At 44.5% G+C, this 19039-nt stretch overlaps 1 protein-coding gene across 1 annotated transcript in view; it reads left to right on the top strand.

Annotated features, from left to right (window-relative positions):
* The window catches only part of ttpa (tocopherol (alpha) transfer protein), a 38291-nt gene extending 25941 nt beyond the window's left edge, over positions 1–12350 (top strand). The window contains exons 3-5 of the mRNA XM_078217084.1: positions 8323–8516; positions 9897–10007; positions 10427–12350. Coding sequence (XP_078073210.1) covers positions 8323–8516; positions 9897–10007; positions 10427–10600 — 479 coding nt within the window. The 3' untranslated portion in view covers positions 10601–12350. The remainder of the gene's footprint in view (positions 1–8322; positions 8517–9896; positions 10008–10426) is intronic.
* Positions 12351–19039: the final 6689 nt, after the last annotated feature.

Below are 19039 nucleotides of genomic sequence, written 5' to 3'. Positions count from 1 at the left end.
CCCAGTACCAAATCCAATGTGGCCTCACCCCTTGTCGGCCTATCCACATATTGTGTCAGGAAACCCTCCTGCACACACTGCACAAAAAGTGCCCCATCCAAACTATTTGACCTACAAAGGTTCCAATCAATATTTGGAAAGTTAAAGTCCCCCATGACAACTACCCTGTGACCCCCACACGTATCCATAATCTGCTTAGCAATTTCTTCCTCCACATCTCTATGACTATTTGGGGGCCTATAGTAAACTCCTAGCAACGTGACCGCTCCTTTCCTGTTTCTAACTGCAGCCCATATTACCTCAGTGTGCATATCCCCCTCAAAGTGCTTTTCCGCAGCCGTTAAACTATCCTTGATTAACAATGCTACTCCTCCACCTCTTTTACCAGCTTCCCTACACTTACTGAAACATCTATACCCCGGAACGTCCAACAACCATTCCTGTCCTTGTTCTACCCACGTCTCCGTAATGGCCACAACATCGTAGTCCCAAGTAGCAATCCACGCCCCAAGTTCATCCACCTTGTTCCGGATGCTCCTTGCATTGAAGTAGACACACTTCAACCCATCTTCCTGTCTACCGGTACCCACCCTTGACCTTGATACCTTCCCCAATACCTCACCACCCTCAACACTGACTTCTGGACTACAACTCCTTTTCCCACTCCCCTGACAAATTAGTTTAAATCCCCCTGAAGAGCCGTAGCAAATTTCCCTCCCAGGATATTGGTGCCCCTTTGGTTCAGGTGCACCCCGTCCTGTTTGTAGAGGTCCCACCTTCCCCAGAACGTGTTCCAATTATCCACGTATCTGAAACCCTCCCTCCTGCACCATCCCTGCAACCACATGTTTAAGTGCACTCTCTCCCTGTTCCTCAACTCGCTATCACGTGGCACCGGTAGCGTACCAGAGATGACCACATGTTTTGTCTTTGCTCTCAGCTTCCAGCCGAGCTCCCGAAATTCCTGTTTTAAATCCCCGTCCCTTCTCTTACCTATGTCGTTGGTACCAATGTGTACCACGACTTGTGACTGTTTCCCCTCCCCCTTAAGAATCCGGAAAACACGGTCCGAGACGTCACGGACCCTGACATCCGGTAGGCAACAAACCATCCTCGAGTCTCTTTTGCTGCCACAGAACCTCCTATCTATCCCTCTAACTAACGAGTCCCCAATAACTATTGCCCTCCCGCTCTCCTCCTTACCCTCCTGAGCCACAGGGACGGACTCAGTGCCGGAGATCCTCTCACTGCGGCTCACCACTGGTATGTCGTCCCCCTCAACCGTATCCAAAGTGGAATACTTATTGCTAAGGGGAACGACCACAGGGGATCCCTGCACCGACTGCTTCTTCCCAGCCCCTCTCACCGTCACCCATCTATTTTCATTCCGCGGAGTAACTGTATCCCTGAAGCTTCTGTCTATGGCCATCTCTGCATCCCTAATGATCCTAAGTTCCTCCAACTCCAGCTCCAGTTCCCTTACACGGTTTTGGAGGAGCTGCAGATGGATGCACTTCTCACAGGTATAATCAGCAGGGACACTGACGTCGTCCCTCACCTCGAACATAGTGCAAGAGGAACATTGCACTGCCTTCACACCCATCCCCTCTAGATACCTTGCCAGTACCAGGTAGAAACAGCAAAAAATGAATTAACTCACCCCTGCTCGCCCAAGCCCTGTGAGCCAAAGCCCTACAGCTTTCACTCTGCCTCCTGCTCACTCTGCTGCCCGCTAACGACGCTGCCCGCTCAAAAGTGCGGCCTACTTTTAACCTACAGATAAATAGCATAAAAATGTAATATGAATGAATATCATTGAACTATTTGAACTGTTAGAATTGTGATGTAAATAAATTTATATGCGAGGAAAGTGCAAACACATCCACTTGGTGTACAGAGAAATCGGACGTGATTTTCCTGCCCTGCTATGCTGGTCGACTAGTGTGACAGGGCGAAAAATGTCAGCGAAAGGCCAAAAATGGGAATTGCAACCGGCGTCCGGCCGGGAGAGATCTTCCTGGGCCATTTTATCTGACGTAACCAGCCTCGTGCTGGGGAATGGCGTGAGGCTGATATAAATATTTATATCCTAATTTATATTCTATATTTGGCAAGCCTGGTATGTTATGATCCAGGCTCACTTATGTTTCCAACCTCGCCGGTGGAGGTCCACACCAGTGGGGATCATGTATAGTTCCCGGCAAGGGGGACCAGGAATGATGGTCTTGCTGGTGGGACAAAGGCCACTGAGGCCCCCAGGGGAGTCGGGGGGCAAGGGAGGGTGCCCCTTGGACGGTGCCTGCCTGGCACTTGCAGCCTGGCACCCTGGCCCTGCCAGTCTGGCAAACCAGCAATGCCCACAGGGCACCAGGCAGTGTCAAGGGGGAAGATAGGGTGGAGCCAGACTAGGAGGGAAGATAGGAAGGGTGGGAAGGGGGAAACTCTGCATTGGGGAGGCTGGCTAGTGGTGGGGCTGCCAATTGGAGACCGAGACTATCGGGGGAGTTCGAATGGCAATTGGGGGGGGGGGGGGGGGGGGTGGGGGGGGGGGTGGTTGGGGCCAGTGATGTTGGGGGAGGCTGTTGAGGTTGGCGATTGTGGGGGGAAATCGGGTCCGACGAGGAGAGAGGGCGGGGGTCGGGGTCGACGATGGCCTGGTGGTGGGGGGGGAGGGTGGTTGCTTTGGAGCCAGTAATCGGGAGGCCGGCAATCACGGGGGAGGCATGTCAACTGATCACCCAATATACTGGCAATCGGGCGGGGGGTGGGGGGCGGGGGGGGCGGGAATGGGGGAATTGGCGCATGCGCAGTGGCCTGCTCAGCAGTCTGATGCCAGCCTCTCAAGCGGGATTAGCCTCTGTGAATTGCCTAATGGACTCTGTGTTGCACAGAGTGCCATAAATTCATTTAACTAAGCTCGCCCAAAAAACAGATTGGAAAACCTCTCATATTACTGCCCGTTTGGGCACTTTGAATTTTTTTGAGGTAAAAGCATAACTGACCAAACCGTATTGAACTTTCCGAATAAAGTTGAGGCTAATGGTGTAACATAGAAGCATAGAAGATAGGAGCAGGAGGAGACCATTTGGCCCTTCGAGCCTACTCCACCATTCATTATGATCATGGCTGTTCATCCAACTCAATAGCCTAATCCTGCTTTTTCCCTATAACCTTTGATCCCATTCGCCCCAAGGGCTATATCCAGCCGCCTCTTGAATACATTCAATGTTTTGGCATCAACTACTTCCTGTGGTAATGAATTCCACAGGCTCACCACTCTTTGGGTGAAGAAATGTCTCCTCAACTCCATCCTAAATGGTCTACCCTGAATCCTTAGACTGTGACCTATGGTTTTGGACTCTCCCACCATCAGGAATATCCTCCCTGCATCTATCCTGCCTGACCTGTTAGAATTTTATAAGTCTCTATGAGATCCCCCCTCATTCGTCTGAACTTCAGCCGAAACAATCCTAACCAGTCAATCTCTCCTCATGCATCAGTCCTGCCATCCCCGGAATCAGCCTGATAAACTTTCACTGCACTCCCTCGAGAGCAAGAACATCCTTCCTCAGAAAAGGAGACCAAAACTGCACACAATATTCGAGGTGTGTAGCATAGTTGTATAGTTGCAACAATATATACCCTGCTCCTGTATTCAAAACCTCTCGCAATAAAGGCCAACATGCCATTTGCCTTCTTTACCGCCTGCTGCACCTGTATGCTTACCTTCAGTGACTGGTGCGCAAGGACACCCAGATCCCGCTGCACACTCCCCTCTCCCAGTTTACAACCATTCAGGTAGTAATCTGCCTTCTTGTTTTTGCTTCCTAAGTGAATAACCTCACACTCATCATCTTGAAGACATTGGGTGAGGTCATCATAATAGTGTTACAAAATAGTAGGATAAGCAGTGTCACAAAAAACCACTTCTCCCATTTCCAAGTCAAGCTAGTAATATAGCTCAAAAGGTGTTTGGAAAATTCCAATTTCTATTTCTGATACCAGAGGGATATTTTGATGCTATTACTGGGCAGTCATGCCTTTGATGCGACTATGTTTTGGTGCATTAGAAATTAACTCTTTCCACAAATACTGGCCAAAATTCTCCCATCACTCCCGCCGCGGGAATCATAGCGAGTGAGACAGAAAATTCAGTGGACCATTCAAAGATCCGTTGAGCTCGGATGGGAATTTCTAGTGTTGCGGCGTGCATGGTTGGAGAATCCTGCCCACTAATTTAAATAGATGAAAAATGGGAAACAGGAATTAACTTTAAGAATGGAAAAAATGTGATACAAAGCCTTTTGAGTTGTCCTGTGATGCTGATAAATATGACCAGCTGATTCTTCTTGCTACAATCCTTGCCAAACTAATAACGTATATGGGTGAATTTCCTTGGTTCTGGCTAATTGCGCAAATTACCTTACACTTAAGACAATGAGTTTGCTTCAAGTTTCATCCCTTATTTTAAGATTTACAGGCAACTCATTCATTAAATCAGAACTTCAGCATACAATGTTGATGTATTCCTGTTGGATAGGATCCCATGGACCTGGGGCTTTCTCTTTCCTAGACTTTGTGATAGAACTTCAATTCTTTCATAGAGATTTTTGTGGGAAAATATAGAAACATAACATTTCTTATTGACCATTGATTAATTACGTATCCTTCAAATACAGGCAATTGGGGTACTTTCATCTAATACATTCACCTGTTGCTAGTTGGTGAATATTATATAACGTTAGTTACCCAGGTATAATTGTCAACAGCAGAAATTCAACATACCTTCTGCCCACATGTTTGTATAAAATAAAAACTTGACCAAGTTTGTCCTTTGTAGATTACATGATTATATAAAGAGCCAATAATAATAGTACCAAGTTTTAGCAAGTACACTATATTCTACTAAAATAAGTCTAATCCAGCTCACATCTCTCTGAGACAAGGGAGAAATATATTGATCGCTTACTGAATCTAATCGAATAGAGCAGGAGCTGGGGTAGGCAGATTCTCAGCTCAATCATCATTCTTCTCTGATATTTGACTGCAATCACAATGAGAAATTGAATCCATTGGAAGGAATTTTAATGTCCAAATCAAAGTTCTACCAGTATCTTTAACTCCGACAACCAGTATATCTTCTTCAACCTTGATGTGGAGATGCCGGCGTTGGACTACAGTGGGCACAGTAAGAAGTCTTACAACACCAGGTTAAAGTCCAATAGGTTTATTTGGTAGCACGAGCTTTCGGAGCGCTGCTCCTTCAGCAGGTGAGCAGAGAGTTGGGTTCACAAACAGGGCATATATAGACACAGACTCAATTGCAAAATAATGATTGGAATGCGAGTCTTAAGAGGTAATCAAGTCTTTACAGGTACAAACAATGCAAGTGGAGAGAGGGTTAAGCACAGGTTAAAGAGGTGTGAATTGTCTCCAACCAGGACAGTTAGTGAGATTTTGCAAGCCCTGGCAAATCATGGGGGTTACAGATAGAAACCCTACAGTGCAGAAGGAGGCCATTCGGCCCATCGAGTCTGCACCGACCACAATCCCACCCAGGCCCTACCCCCCACATATTTTACCCACTAATCCCTCTAACCTACGCATCCCACGACACTAAGGGGCAATTTTAGCATGGCCAATCAACCTAACCTGCACATCTTTGGACTGTGGGAGGAAATCGGAGCACCCGGAGGAAACCCACGCAGACACGAGGAGAATGTGCAAACTCCACACAGACAGTGACCCGAGCCGGGAATCGAACCCGGGACCCTGGAGCTGTGAAGCAGCAGTGCTAACCACTGTGCTACCGTGCCGATAGTGTGACATGAAGCCAAGATCCCGGTTGAGGTCGTCCTCATGTGCGGAACTTGGCTATCAGTTTTTGCTCAACAATTTTGCGTTGTCGTCTGTCTTGAAGGCCACCTTGGAGAACACTTACCCGAAGATCGGAGGCTGAATGCCCTTGATTGCTGAAGTGTTCCCCGACAGGAAGGGAACACTCCCGCCTGGTGATTGTCGAGCAGTGTCCATTCATCCATTATCATAGAGTCTGCATGGTCTCACCGATGAACCATGCTCGGGACATCCTTTCCTCCAGCGTTTCAGGTAGACAACGTTGGCCTTCTTCAACCTTTACATCCTGCTGTTGTAGCAGGTAGAAATGTTGGTTGGTGGAATTAATACCTTGCACCAACTTTGTCAGGTGTCTCGGCAATGGGGGATTAATATATGCAAATCTAGAATCATAGAATCCCTACAGTGCAGAAGGAGGCAATCTGGGTGGGACCACAATCCCACCCAGACTCTATCCCTGTAACCCCACATATCTACCTTGCTATGCTCCCTGACACTAAGGTGCAATTTTCCATGGCCAATCAACCTAACCCGCACATCTTTTGGACTGTGGGAGGAAACCAAAACACCCGGAGGCAACCCATGCAGACACGGGGAAAATGTGCAAACTCTACACAGACAGTGACCCGAGGCTGAAATTGAACCTGGATCCCTGGCGCTGTGAGGCAGCAGTGCTAACCACTGTGCCACTATTGACATATTTGGATGGATGTTCCTGCATATTATCCTTTACAGTGGTGTTTAACTACTGATGATAGTACAGGTTATATAATACTTCTGATTTTCTTTGAATTCTGCTTCCTCTATTACTTCCTGCAAGGTCTGATCTTGTGTTTGCACCAGATTGGTGATCCCATATCAGTTACATTGATCATTGTTGGCAATATTTCATGGTGTACACTGTGGTATAAATACTTCATGTGTGTGAATGGTGGCTGGTCTGTTGCTAGGGCCTGGCCTATGCTTGGGACACTCTAATGTCTTTCGTTAACTGTTCTTGATATATTAACAGGAGATGGTTTAAACTCAATTCAACCATTTCAAAGCACTGAAACAATCATAATCAGAAACATCAACATTGACATTTTATGATCTGAGGGCGACAACTTCCATGGAAATAAAGAGCTCAAGGAAATGTCTGGGGGGTGGGGGGGGGGGCATGCACACTAGAGGGAAAACTGAATGCATTTGCTTCAAAATCTCTGTCCATAACAATCAAACGACTCCAATGTTGAGCAGACAACGTGTCTGAAACCATGAATTTTCGTACCTATGTATTTGTCAACAGGTTTGTGGTAGAGACCAGACTGCAAACCACTGGAGACGATTTGGCAAAAACCATCAACCAGTGCACTGCCACGATTGCAATGTCTCTTGATGAAGATCCAAGACTTTGACTGAGATTAGGTACAGGCCAGGTAACTTGATTATCACATCGGATACATTCAGCAGATTGTCTAACCCAGTGAAAACAGAAGATAAATCAGTTAACTTAATTGACATCGAACTCCATATACCAGACATTGATCCAATATATTTTGCACACTGCAAATGCCAGCAGCTACAAGAAGAAACAGTGAAAGATTTTACACTACAGAAACTGTGGAAAACTACCATTGAAGGATGACCTGATTCAATTCAGCATATGAACACGTGAGAATTTCACCTTAGCAGGATGAGCTAGCCATTTCGCTGGGAGTCATTTTTAAAGGCAGACAGGCCATCAAACTGGAACCTTTGCAGCCTGATATTCTTCAACAACTTCATCATTCACACCAAGGACATGGATCGAACAAAAGACTCAAAAACAGTCTCTTAGCTGGATATGAACAATGACATTACAGTCATCACCAAGAAGTGTGAGGCATGTCAAGAACATACAACAAGTCAACACAAAGCACCATTGATTCCACATGATGTTTCTACTCATCTTTGATCCAAAATCGCATCCAACCTCTTTCATGTCTAGGGCATTGATTTTGTCGTTACGGTTGACAAATTTACTAAGTACCCCATTTTGGCAATTGCACAATATTCAGACACAACTGTCATCCATATTCTAAGTGCTATTTTCTTTTCATTTTGTGTAGCTAGAAAGGGGCACAAAAATAAATTAAAGAGCGCCAGCGATGCTCTCTTTAGGGAGACATGGAGGAAAAAGTAAAGAAACAGGGAGGAACGTTTGCAAAAAATTCTATATTTGTCTTAGAATGCAAGCACATCCTGGGGTCACACAAAAACAGAATGTGTTGAGTTGAGAAAAGGGAACAGAGATGTTATAATATTTGGTGGATATTGCAGGTCACCAAAAATGAAGATAGAAAGATGGGGAAATGTCCAAACTATTCAGAGAGGCATGTAAGAACATCAGGGCTAATATTGGGTAAGTGTAACTATCCAAAGAGAGGTTGGGGTAAGGATCATTGACTGTTGTGTTATCACTAATGTGAGTGTTTCTTTTTCCAGGAAACTGGGACCCCAAGCATTTTTCAGCCTATGAAGTATTTCGTGTCAGTCTCATTACATCCGAACTAATTGTGCAGGAGGTGAAAACTCAGTTAAATGGTGTGAAGGTTATCTTTGATCTTTGTGGTTGGCGATTTGCTCATGCTTTGAAGATTAGTCCAACAATTGCCAAACAAATTTCTGCTGTGCTGGTAGTAAGTTTCTCACTTTTCATTCAACTTTAAAAAACAATAGTCTCAATTTCCACTGGTGTTTACCTGATGCTGCCACTGCCTACTGATCAAATCCTCCCTCTGCCACAACCTGCATCCCCTCACAGTATGCCCATATCCTGGACCCATTTCTTTAATCCAACCATACCCCAAAACTCTTTTTATTACTGTTGTAAAAATGATATCCTCATTTCATTTGTTCTTGACTTTGCTAACGCATTCCCAGTGCTCTGAAACTCCACAATATTGGTTCCCTACATTCCACCAGCCAGTTCTGCTGACAGCCTGACTGATCTCCACGGCCAGATTCCCCATATCTGTTCCTGGTGACAAGGTTTATTTCTGAATCTTGAACTTACAATGTTCGCTATTCAGAATGTAATCATTGTGTATATTTGCATTAACCAGTGAAAAGTCACACTTACAGCCCACTGGCTCAGTTTCTTGTTTTCAATAGGTAACAAATCTGAACATTGTAACAATGATCAAATGAGCAATGTTGAGCAATCCCAGCCAGCACCACCACCCCTACCTCCCGTCCCTCCTCCCCCATCCAGAAACTGAGACAACAAAACTTTAAACACTTTGGCTGTTGCTGTATTCTGGGGAGAGAGGCAAACTGAACTCCTTCATGTTCTCGTCCTATGTCTGTAGGCAGTGCAGTATTTCCCTAAACCCTGATTTTACAGGCACATCCACCCTAAAATCGGGGCAAGCGAGGCTCGCAGAACGGCATTCCTCGTTGGCCTCGGGTGCGATCTTACGAGTCTCGGGCAGGCATGCCGGTAAAATTCTGCCATAATCTTTCAGGTTAAACCAGAAGTACTATTTATTCATACATTCTAACCTGGAGTTGGTCATTGTAATAAGCACACAAGAAGGAGATAGGAAAGAAAAATGTATAACTGGAGGATATGGAGAACTTCTTTGCAAAGGTTTCATATTTAAACTATCATCAAGTGCTGACGTTTTATTCTTGAGAGAGAATGCTTTCCTTTACTTTTCTGAGAACTCAATACTTGATCTGATCTCCTGTGGCATTCCCAATGGAGGATGATATCAAAGTGAATTCTCTGAAACTGTAGTAATATGATGTATTGAATTTGTGATAGACACATGGACAAGATGAACTTGGAGAATACATGAATGGACATAGGAGAGAAACTAGAGAAAGGTACAATGCCAGAATGCCAATACAGGATGTTATTAGTTTTAGACTAGCCATTCATTTCTAAACAAATTGATATATTGAAAAAAAAGTGTTCTAGTTGTGTAGGATTATACCTTTAGATGGTGGCAATTTATTAAAATGTAGATAGCATCAAAATGAAATATACTGAGTATCATTTCCTGTCATCTTAGGATTCCTTTCCACTGAAGGTCCGGGGTATCCACATGATCAATGAGCCTGTACTGTTTGATTCCGTCTTTGCCATAATTAAACCATTCCTGCCGGAAAAAATCAAAGAGCGTGTGAGTAACCCTTCATTTTATTATAATTGCAGTGAAAATATTGCTTGTATATCAGTTAAAACAGAAACACATCAGCCGGTTTAGATGGAAATACATTTAGGCTAAGCTGGAGCTGACTTGGGAAAGTTATAGCTGGCAGAGTACCAAGTGATTATTTTGCTTCTCAGCGTGAATACAGAGATGATTACTGTTTCATTCTCCACCACTAACTATTATCTAGATGAACAAAAAGTAACACAGCAAGTACAACATAATAATATTGAGAACCAGTCAAGAGCACCATACTATATTTATTCGGTGGTTCGATTTCAAGTGCAAAACTGTTGACTATATACACATAAAAATGATACTTTTTGAAAACTGGCAAGAGAGAAATTGAAGAGAGATATCTTAAATTGACTGTGTGGTGTCTATTTCAGATTCACATGCATGGAAGCAATTACCGGCACAGCCTTTTCAAATACTTTCCCATTCACATTCTTCCCACTGAATATGGTGGCCAAGGACCTGCTTATGAGGAACTCTGTGAGGAATGGACCAACTTTGTGCAGCAGTCTGAGAAAGATCTGCTCGAACTTTCACTTGTTACTTGATACTTTGTGGCACTGTGTCTGCTGTTTGAAGAACACTGCATTGATTGTGTTACATCAGTGTAACATAACTGCTCAAAATGACTTCTATGGAGCAAGCAAGTGTCGAGATATGCACTATGATGTAGTATAAGTAGAAGTTCCTTTTAAAAGATTTGAATGAAATGTCGGGTATATTTGATATTGCAGATTACTGTAGATAAAGTGTGTTTTACTATGTACTGGGGGTGATCTTGAGCCCGCGCTCGCCGTCCGCGCGAATGGCAGTGGGGGCTCAAGAACTCGTGAAACCCGAAAGTTGCAAATCTCGCCGGCGAGATCGTGACTTCCAATTTTCGCTACCCGTCACCGTTGACGTAATTAGGTTTATGGGAATAATTTCCATACATTAGAATATTAATAAAGACCCCTCGACATAATGTCAGCACAGTTTACAACAGGTTCACGCAGACATGAACCTGTCATGGGGATCCCCCTGGGGGAGGGTAAAGGTGAATGTAGCTTCTGGGGGAGAGGGAAATGCTCCCTGGCACTGCCCCTTGGCACACATTGGCACTGCCAGGTTGGTACCATGCAAATGCCAACCTGACAACACCAAACCGGCAGTTCCAACCTGTGCCAAGGGGCAGTGCCCCAGTGGCAGCCTCATTGGGTTGGATTGATTAATTTGTGGTGGTGAGAGGAGTGGTCATGGGAGCTGGGAATGCCATCAGTTGAAGTCTGGGGAGGGGTTGCCAGCATTGACTGTGTGGGTGAGCGGTTTGGGGGAAGGGGTCTAATGTTCAGGAGAATGAGGGAGGCGTGGCGGGACTGACTATGGGGGGGGGGGGTGCTGTGATGGTGATGGCCGGGAGTGAATGCCAGCTCTGATCGGTGGGGGGAGCTCATGAGACTTCTGTGGTGAACTGAGGGGGAAGTTACTTTTTGGTCTGAATGAAGCACCCTTTAAACATGGTGCCCCGATCTCAGTGCAGTCAGGCCTTGCTGATGTGTCGGGGCATCACCCCTACATATGACGGTGTGACACACGCCAACCTGTTTTTTTGTGACAAAGTGTGGTAAGGTCTTAAGAGAAAACCCGTGGTGTTTCTCTGGAAGAAAATATGGTGTTTTTATTCATCGGAATCAACACTGCCCTTATTTGGTAAGATGTCATCTAGTTTGATTTCCAACTGAATGTCTCAAATTTTAACAATTTAAACTCTAAGAACTGAAGTCTTCTGCTGTGTTCTAATTAACTTGTTCATTCATGTTTAATAGTTATAATAGTTGGAATGGAAACCTTTAGCCATGTGTAAAAAAACATATTGCAAGACTGTTTGTAATATGCAGATCTCTGTAATTTTAATTGCCATTGTGATAACCCCCATGAGATCCACAGGGAGTCACTGATTGATCTCCCTGTGGGGCTCATTGAGTATGAGTTCCCCTTGCAACAGGCAATGGCCTGCCCAGCTGGAACTCATTACCTGAGTCTTTTTTAAGGCAGGCCCAGGACTGGGCCTGCTGAACTGTAGTCCCAGACAGGGTCTATTCTGTGTACACCATGGTTGGGGTTTTATTTTGCATTCTGTAATAAACTATGTTCCTTTCCAGTCAGGCTTCCTGAGTCACTACAGCCATACACAATATTTGAGGTAGTTTTTGTATAAAGAAAATTGCACAATCCATGAATTATATGCAATGTTAAAAAGTAAGTTCGACAAGGCTCTGCTGTTACAAAGAAGGCCTGTTCATTGCGATCCCAGATCAACTCTGAAGGTAAAAGTTCTTGATATCTCTTTTGAAGTATGAGGTGCTAAACTGTGAGCACCACATAATGGTTTGCAAGAAGGAGTTAGATATAGTTTTTGGGCTAAAGGGATCAAAGGATCTGGAAGGAGAGCAGTTACTGAGTTGGATGATCAGTAATGAATGGCAGACCAGGCTCAGAGGGTCAAATGGCTAACTCCTGCTCCTATTTTCTATGTTACATTGACCAGTTCTCAGATCTGTGCTCCGGGGTTTATGTTGACTGCATCACCTTGAAAAATATACCCAAAAATGTCTGACACATAAAGCAAGCAACGTGCCTAAAGGAGGGGAAAAAAGTCTAGGTCCAATTTTAACCGCGAACCAGATTTTAGTCGTTGAGAAGTTGTATGTTAGAAGCTTATCTGCTGCTCCAGAAGTGATGCTTGGGGTACTTTAATTCCTTGGAGCAGGAGTTGGCCACTCAGCCCTTCAAGCCTGTTCTATCACTTGGTCAGACCATGACTAATCTGTACAATAATTCCATTCGATCTGTGGCTCAATCTTTACCTAACAAAATCTATCAATGCAGTCTTTAAATTTCCACTTGACCCAGCACCTGTAGTGTGTGAGAGATTTTAATCACCCTGGCTGACTATCAGAACATTTTAAATGGCGAATTGGTGGCAATTGTTGAAAAGATCCAGCATGCGAGTGGTGTGATAATTTACCAGGCTTCTCTGAAATTGGTGGGTGGTGGAAGGAAGTGAAATCAGAGAAGTTTCATTATTCCTTGTGTTGGGAGGAGCGGGCATGCGGGCTGAGGGAGACCATTCCTGCTTCTTGTGGCCCCACAAGCAAAGTTTTTAAAAATAATTAAAATCTTATCTTTTTGGGCCTCTCCTGCTCCTGATCCATTTCCATACTGGGTTGGTTTGATTTGATTTGATTTATTATTGTCACATGTATTAGTATACAGTGAAAAGTATTATTTCTTGCGACCTACACAGACAAAGCATACTGTTCATAGAGAAGGAAACAAGAGATTGCAGAATGTAGTGTTACAGTCAAAGCTAGGGTGTAGAGAAAGATCAACTTAATTCATGGTAGGTCCATTCAAAAGGCTGATGGCAGCAGGGAAGAAGCTGTTCTTGAGTCGGTTAGTACGTGACCTCAGACTTTTGTATCTTTTTCCTGACGGAAGAAGGTGGAAGAGAGAATGTTCGGGGTGCGTGGGGTCCTTAATTATGCTGGCTGCTTTGCCGAGGCAGCGGGAAGTGCAGACAGAGTCAATGGATTAGAGGCTGGTTTGCGTGATGGATTGGGCTTCATTCACGACTTTTTGTAGTTTCTTGCAGTCTTGGGCAGAGCAGAAACAATACCAAGCTGTGATACAACCAGAAAGAATGCTTTCTATGGTGCATCTATAAAAGTTGGTGAGAGTCGTAGCTGACGTGCCAAATTTCCTTAATCTTCTGAGAAAGTAGAGGTGTTGGTGGGCTTTCTTAACTATAGTGTCGGCATGGGGGGACCAGGATAGGTTGTTGATGATCTGGACACCTAAAAACTTGAAGCTCTGTTCCGTTGATGTAGACAGGGGCATGTTCTCCTCTACACTTCCTGAAGTCGATGACAATCTCTTTCGTTTTGACATTGAGGGAGAGATTATTGTTGCCTCACCAGTTCACCAGATTCTCTATCTCATTCCTGTACTCTGCCCCGTCATTGTTTGAGATCTGTCCCACTAAGGTGGTGTCATCAGCAAACCTGAAAATCGAATTGGGGGCAAATTTGGCCACACAGTCATGGGTGTATCAGGAGTATAGTAGGGGGCTGAGAACACAGCCTTGTGGGGCACCGGTGTTGAGGATGATCGTGGAGGAGGTGTTGTTGCCTATCCTTACTGATTGTGGTCTGTGAGTTAGGAAATTCAGGATCCAGTCACAGAGGTAGGTGCTGAGGCCCAGGCCACGGAGTTTGGAGATGAGTTTTGTGGGAATAATGGTGGTGAAGGCTGAGCTGTAGTCAATAAATAGGAGTCTGACATCGGTGTCTTTGTTACCTAGGTGTTTCAGAGTTGAGTGCAGGGCCAGGCAGATGGCATCTGCTGCGGACCTGTTGCAGCAGTAGGCAAACTGTAGTGGATCCAGGCAGTCCGGGAGGCTGGAATTGATTCATGCCATGACTAGCCTTTTGAAGCACTTGTTTGACAAGAACTGCCACCATTTCCTGCTCATGTCACTTAGTAAAAGATTGTTGTGAGGCCGTGCCAATATCAGACTGTGATATGTTTTATTTATTTTAAAGAAGGACTCGTCCAGTTTTGAAAAGATGTTGCTGTGGCCTGCTAACTGGAAAATTAACTTCTGATTGCTCCAGGATGGATCATTTTGAATATTCACCCACCTGTTTCCCCAAGCAAGTAGAATCATAAAATCCCTACAGTGTAGAAGGGGGCCATTCGGCCCATCGAGTCTATACCGACTCTCCAACAGAACATCTATCTCCTTAGCCCCACATATTTATCCTGTTAATCCTCCTAACCTGCAGATCTTGGGACACTAAGGGGAAATTTACCATGGCCAATCCACCTAACCTGCATATCTTTGGATTGTGGGAGGAAACCCACACAAACACAGGGAGAACGTGCGAACTCCACACAGTCATCCGAGGCCAGAATTGAATCTGGGTCTCTGGCACTGTGAGGCAGCAGTGCTAGCTGTAGCCTGCTAACTGGAAAATTAGCTTCTGACGGCTATAGGATGGATCATTTTGAAAATTCACCCACCTGTTTCTCCCAAGCCAGTAGATTAGATTTGTTGCATAGTTTTTATATTAAGCCAGAAATAGTCTGACTTTACAGAAGTGGAGTAAATGCTAAATTGAGAAAAAAATTAAGTTAAATAAAAATGCTAATTGTTGAATTTTCCCCACCTCTTGTAATTCCAGCAAAGTGGTAGAATAGAAAGTGTAGCCTTGTTTTTACCACCAGTGTTCTGTCAGATGCTCTGTTCTATCTCAACCAAAAGCTGCAAACAACGACACAGCAACCAAAATGCCACTAGAGAGCAGTGAAGTGCAACAATTCAATCTGTGGTCGGATGATTTTGAAATAGTGAGAACTCTGCAAAAAAACTGCTCATCAGGAACAAGGGTTTGAGCTTCAAGGTTACACCGTCGTAAACCTGTCACCTTCAAGTCTACCCCCATGCTAGGAGAACAGGATCCATGAATTTATCCTTGCTTACTGTTGGACTGTGATATTTATATCTTTAGCACTCTGTTGTTCACACTGCAAGTACTGTTGTGCTTCCAAAATGAAATCCTGTACATATTGGGTGTGAGTAATGCTGGACACCTTATTGGTGAGAGCCCACCTCAAATGGGCAGAGTAGGCAGACCACACTGACAGCAATGTGCTGATTTGACACCAATGCTGTCAGTTTGAAGCACAATGCCTGAGCTAATGCTGCCACTTAAACTTGCACAGCTGAATATGCATTCAGCAGCAGTTCCTCCACCAGTGCAATTTAAAAAATCATCAACTACTTTCAGGTTAGCCATGAATTGATTTCTGCTGGCTGTTGCTGTGATTGCAATTGTGGGTTTCTTGTTACTAAGGTCTACAGGGATTGGTGTGAAACATGCTGAAGGACCTTGGCCTGGCTGCAAGGGTTCAGCACAAACCACTTGCTCCTAGACATACCTTCATTCTGCATCAGTCCATTGTGCCATCTACATTTGAGCCATTACAACAAACCAGAGGGTGGTCATTGTGTTACAAAGGCTATCTTTTGATAACAGGGCTCATGATTCTGGTGCGTAACCTGTGCACATGTGGGCAGCATGCCATCAACAGAAGTCAAATGTGATGGACCATTGGGGATGCTGAAACAATGCTTCTGCTACCTGGGCCACCCCTGGAGAAGGTTTTCAGTTCATAGAATCCCTACAGTGCAGAAGAGGCCATTTGGCCCATTGAGTCTGCATTGACTCACTGACAGAGTATTTCAACCAGGCCCTCTCCTCCATCCTATCTCTGTAACCCCATACAATTACCCCGCTAATCCCCTAACCTACACATCTTGTGACACTAAGGAGCAATTTAGCATGGCCAATCCACCTAAACTGCACATCTTTGGACTTAATAGAACATGTGTCAAGGTGGAGTTACTGCAGAATGCCTCCAAGATGAGGGAACAATCTTTGGCACCAATTTTATGGAACCAGCTGAGGAGCAGGTGGAGAAGGAGGAAGAGGAATGTCAGAGGTAACCACACAGACCCTTTTTGCTGGGATCTGATCAAAGTCACAAATGACATCCTGTGTGACTGTGAAAGGATAAAGTACCCTTTCTCATCCTTCTCGACTACAGCATCTGATATCATTGATCACTCCATCCTCCCCCAATGCCTTCACAATCACCCAACTAGATGGGCAGGCACTCGCCTGTTCCATTTCTGATGCATCCAGTTGTAGCCAGAGAATTACTTGTAATGCTTTCTATTCCATTCACGCACAGTTACTTCTGGAGTTCACCAAGGAGCTATCTGTGACTTCCTTCTATTTCTCATCTCTTTTAAGGACATCATCCAAAAACATGGCATTTGGTTCCACATATGTGCTGACGACCCCCAGCTCCAACTTCTTGTGCTTCTTCTATCTCTGAATCATCAGACTGCATGCCGAATATCCAGTGCAGGATGAAAAGCAATTTATTTCAATTAAATATTGTAAAGATCAAAGTATTACCTCTGGTTCCTCACCACAAGCATTGTTCAAGTCACCCACTTTAGCCCTCTGTGTTTGAGGCTAAACAAGACAGTTCTCAATCTTGGTGTCATACTTGACCCCAAGATGAGCTTCCAATCTCACATGCATTCATTCCATCATCCAGACTGCCTCTTTCCACCACCATAACACCAGCTGACTCCACCACAGCCTCAACTCATCTCCTGCCAAAACCCTCATTCATACCTTTGTTATCTCTGGACTAGATGAAATCCTGGCAAGTCTCCCACATTCCACCCTTTGTAAACTTGGTAGCATCCAAAGCTCTACTGCCCATGTCCTATTTGCACCATATCCCATTGATTCATTCCCCTTATGCTTGCTGACCTCCAACAGAGAGGGAATTATGTCAATGAATATGATGCAATGAGTTTGGTTTATTGAGAGTTATGTATTCAATTGGTTGTTGCTGCAAGGGAGATGCAGGGAATAAGTGTGTGTATATGCCCGAGTGACTGGCCATGTGTGCAGGCTGTGAGATGTGGCTGCGAGGCATTCAGTAGTACTAAGGAATGAGGGTGAGATGATGTTGTGTTTGGTATGTGTCAGTGGCGGACTTGCACTTTGTGGGGCCCCACTCTCACTTTCACTTCTGGGCCCCTCCCCCCATGACATTTGCATTTCAAATGCTAAATAGTTCTTGGTCTTACTTTAGCCAATGTTCACCCTTGGCGTAAACAAATCATGCCAGAATATTAAGGGAGAATTCAGTATATGCCCTTGATGAAAGTTTTTTCAAAAAAAAAGAAACAATATTGATCAAACACATCTCATTTCATTAGGCAGTAAGTGCGAGCTTAACATGACATTGTGATTCCACACAAAGTGCTGCCTGCCGGCAGTTTTTAACCTCATCTTTTCAGTATTTATCTACTAAAATGGTATTTCTGGACCTTTTAGTGCAGTTACTCTCACACACACAATCCTCTCAATCTCTCTCCTTCATTCACATACATACACTGTCACACTCACAGTCTCCTCTCAATCTCTTTCATATAGTCACTCGGGCACACACACACGTATTCCTTCCATCTCCCTTGCAGCAATAACCAATTGAATATATAACTCTCAAATCTCAAAATCAATAATGATAATATTACAGGACAGTCTGATAAATCACCAGAGCTATGGTGGCACAGTGGTGAACACTGCTGCCTCACAGTGCCAGGAACCCGTGTTTGATTCTGGCCTTAGGTGACAGTCTCTGTGGCGTTTGCATGTTCTCCTTGTGTCTGCGTGGGATTCCTCCCACAGTCCAAAGATGTGCAGGTTAGATGGATTGGCCATACTAAATGCACAGGGTTACAGGGATAGGGCAGAAGGGTGGTTAGTTTGCTCTTTCATCTGGGATGCAAAAACTAATCCCCGAGAAATAAAATACAGAGAGCCGAGGAAAAACAAAATGCTGCTTGGTTTTTATCCACCCTTGCACTAAGGCACACTTTGGAATTATAAGTCAATGTAAACTTAAAATAGTTTTTAATCACTTGCAAACAAAATTGAAGGGCAGGATGACCTCCTAGAAGATTTCAAACCAGACTATCCCTACTTTCACTGCCAAGTCATTTAATCACATTGTTACAAGGGCAATGGTGCTGTTGGCTCTAAGTTTGGCCTCGTATTTAAAGAAACATTTCACTCCAGAACTTGATGTAGTGTTTGCTCACACTTTAGACCACAATCAACTGAACTTTTGTGCACATTCTCAGTCACTCACACTCTAATATCTCCCACACACACTCAAACTCTCCCTCATACACAATCCTCTCAATCTCTCTCCCTCATTCACATACATCCTCTGTCACACTCACAGTCTCCTCTCACCTCTTCCATACAGTCACTCGGGCACACACACACTTATTCCCTGCATCTCCCTTGCAGCAATAACCAATTGAATACATAACACTCAATCTCAAATTC

This window comes from Mustelus asterias, chromosome 7 (genome assembly GCF_964213995.1).
Source record: "Mustelus asterias chromosome 7, sMusAst1.hap1.1, whole genome shotgun sequence".
Classification (NCBI taxonomy): domain Eukaryota; kingdom Metazoa; phylum Chordata; class Chondrichthyes; order Carcharhiniformes; family Triakidae; genus Mustelus; species Mustelus asterias.
The sequence above is the reverse complement of the archived record's forward strand: the minus strand, read 5'-3'. Positions and strand labels throughout refer to the sequence as shown.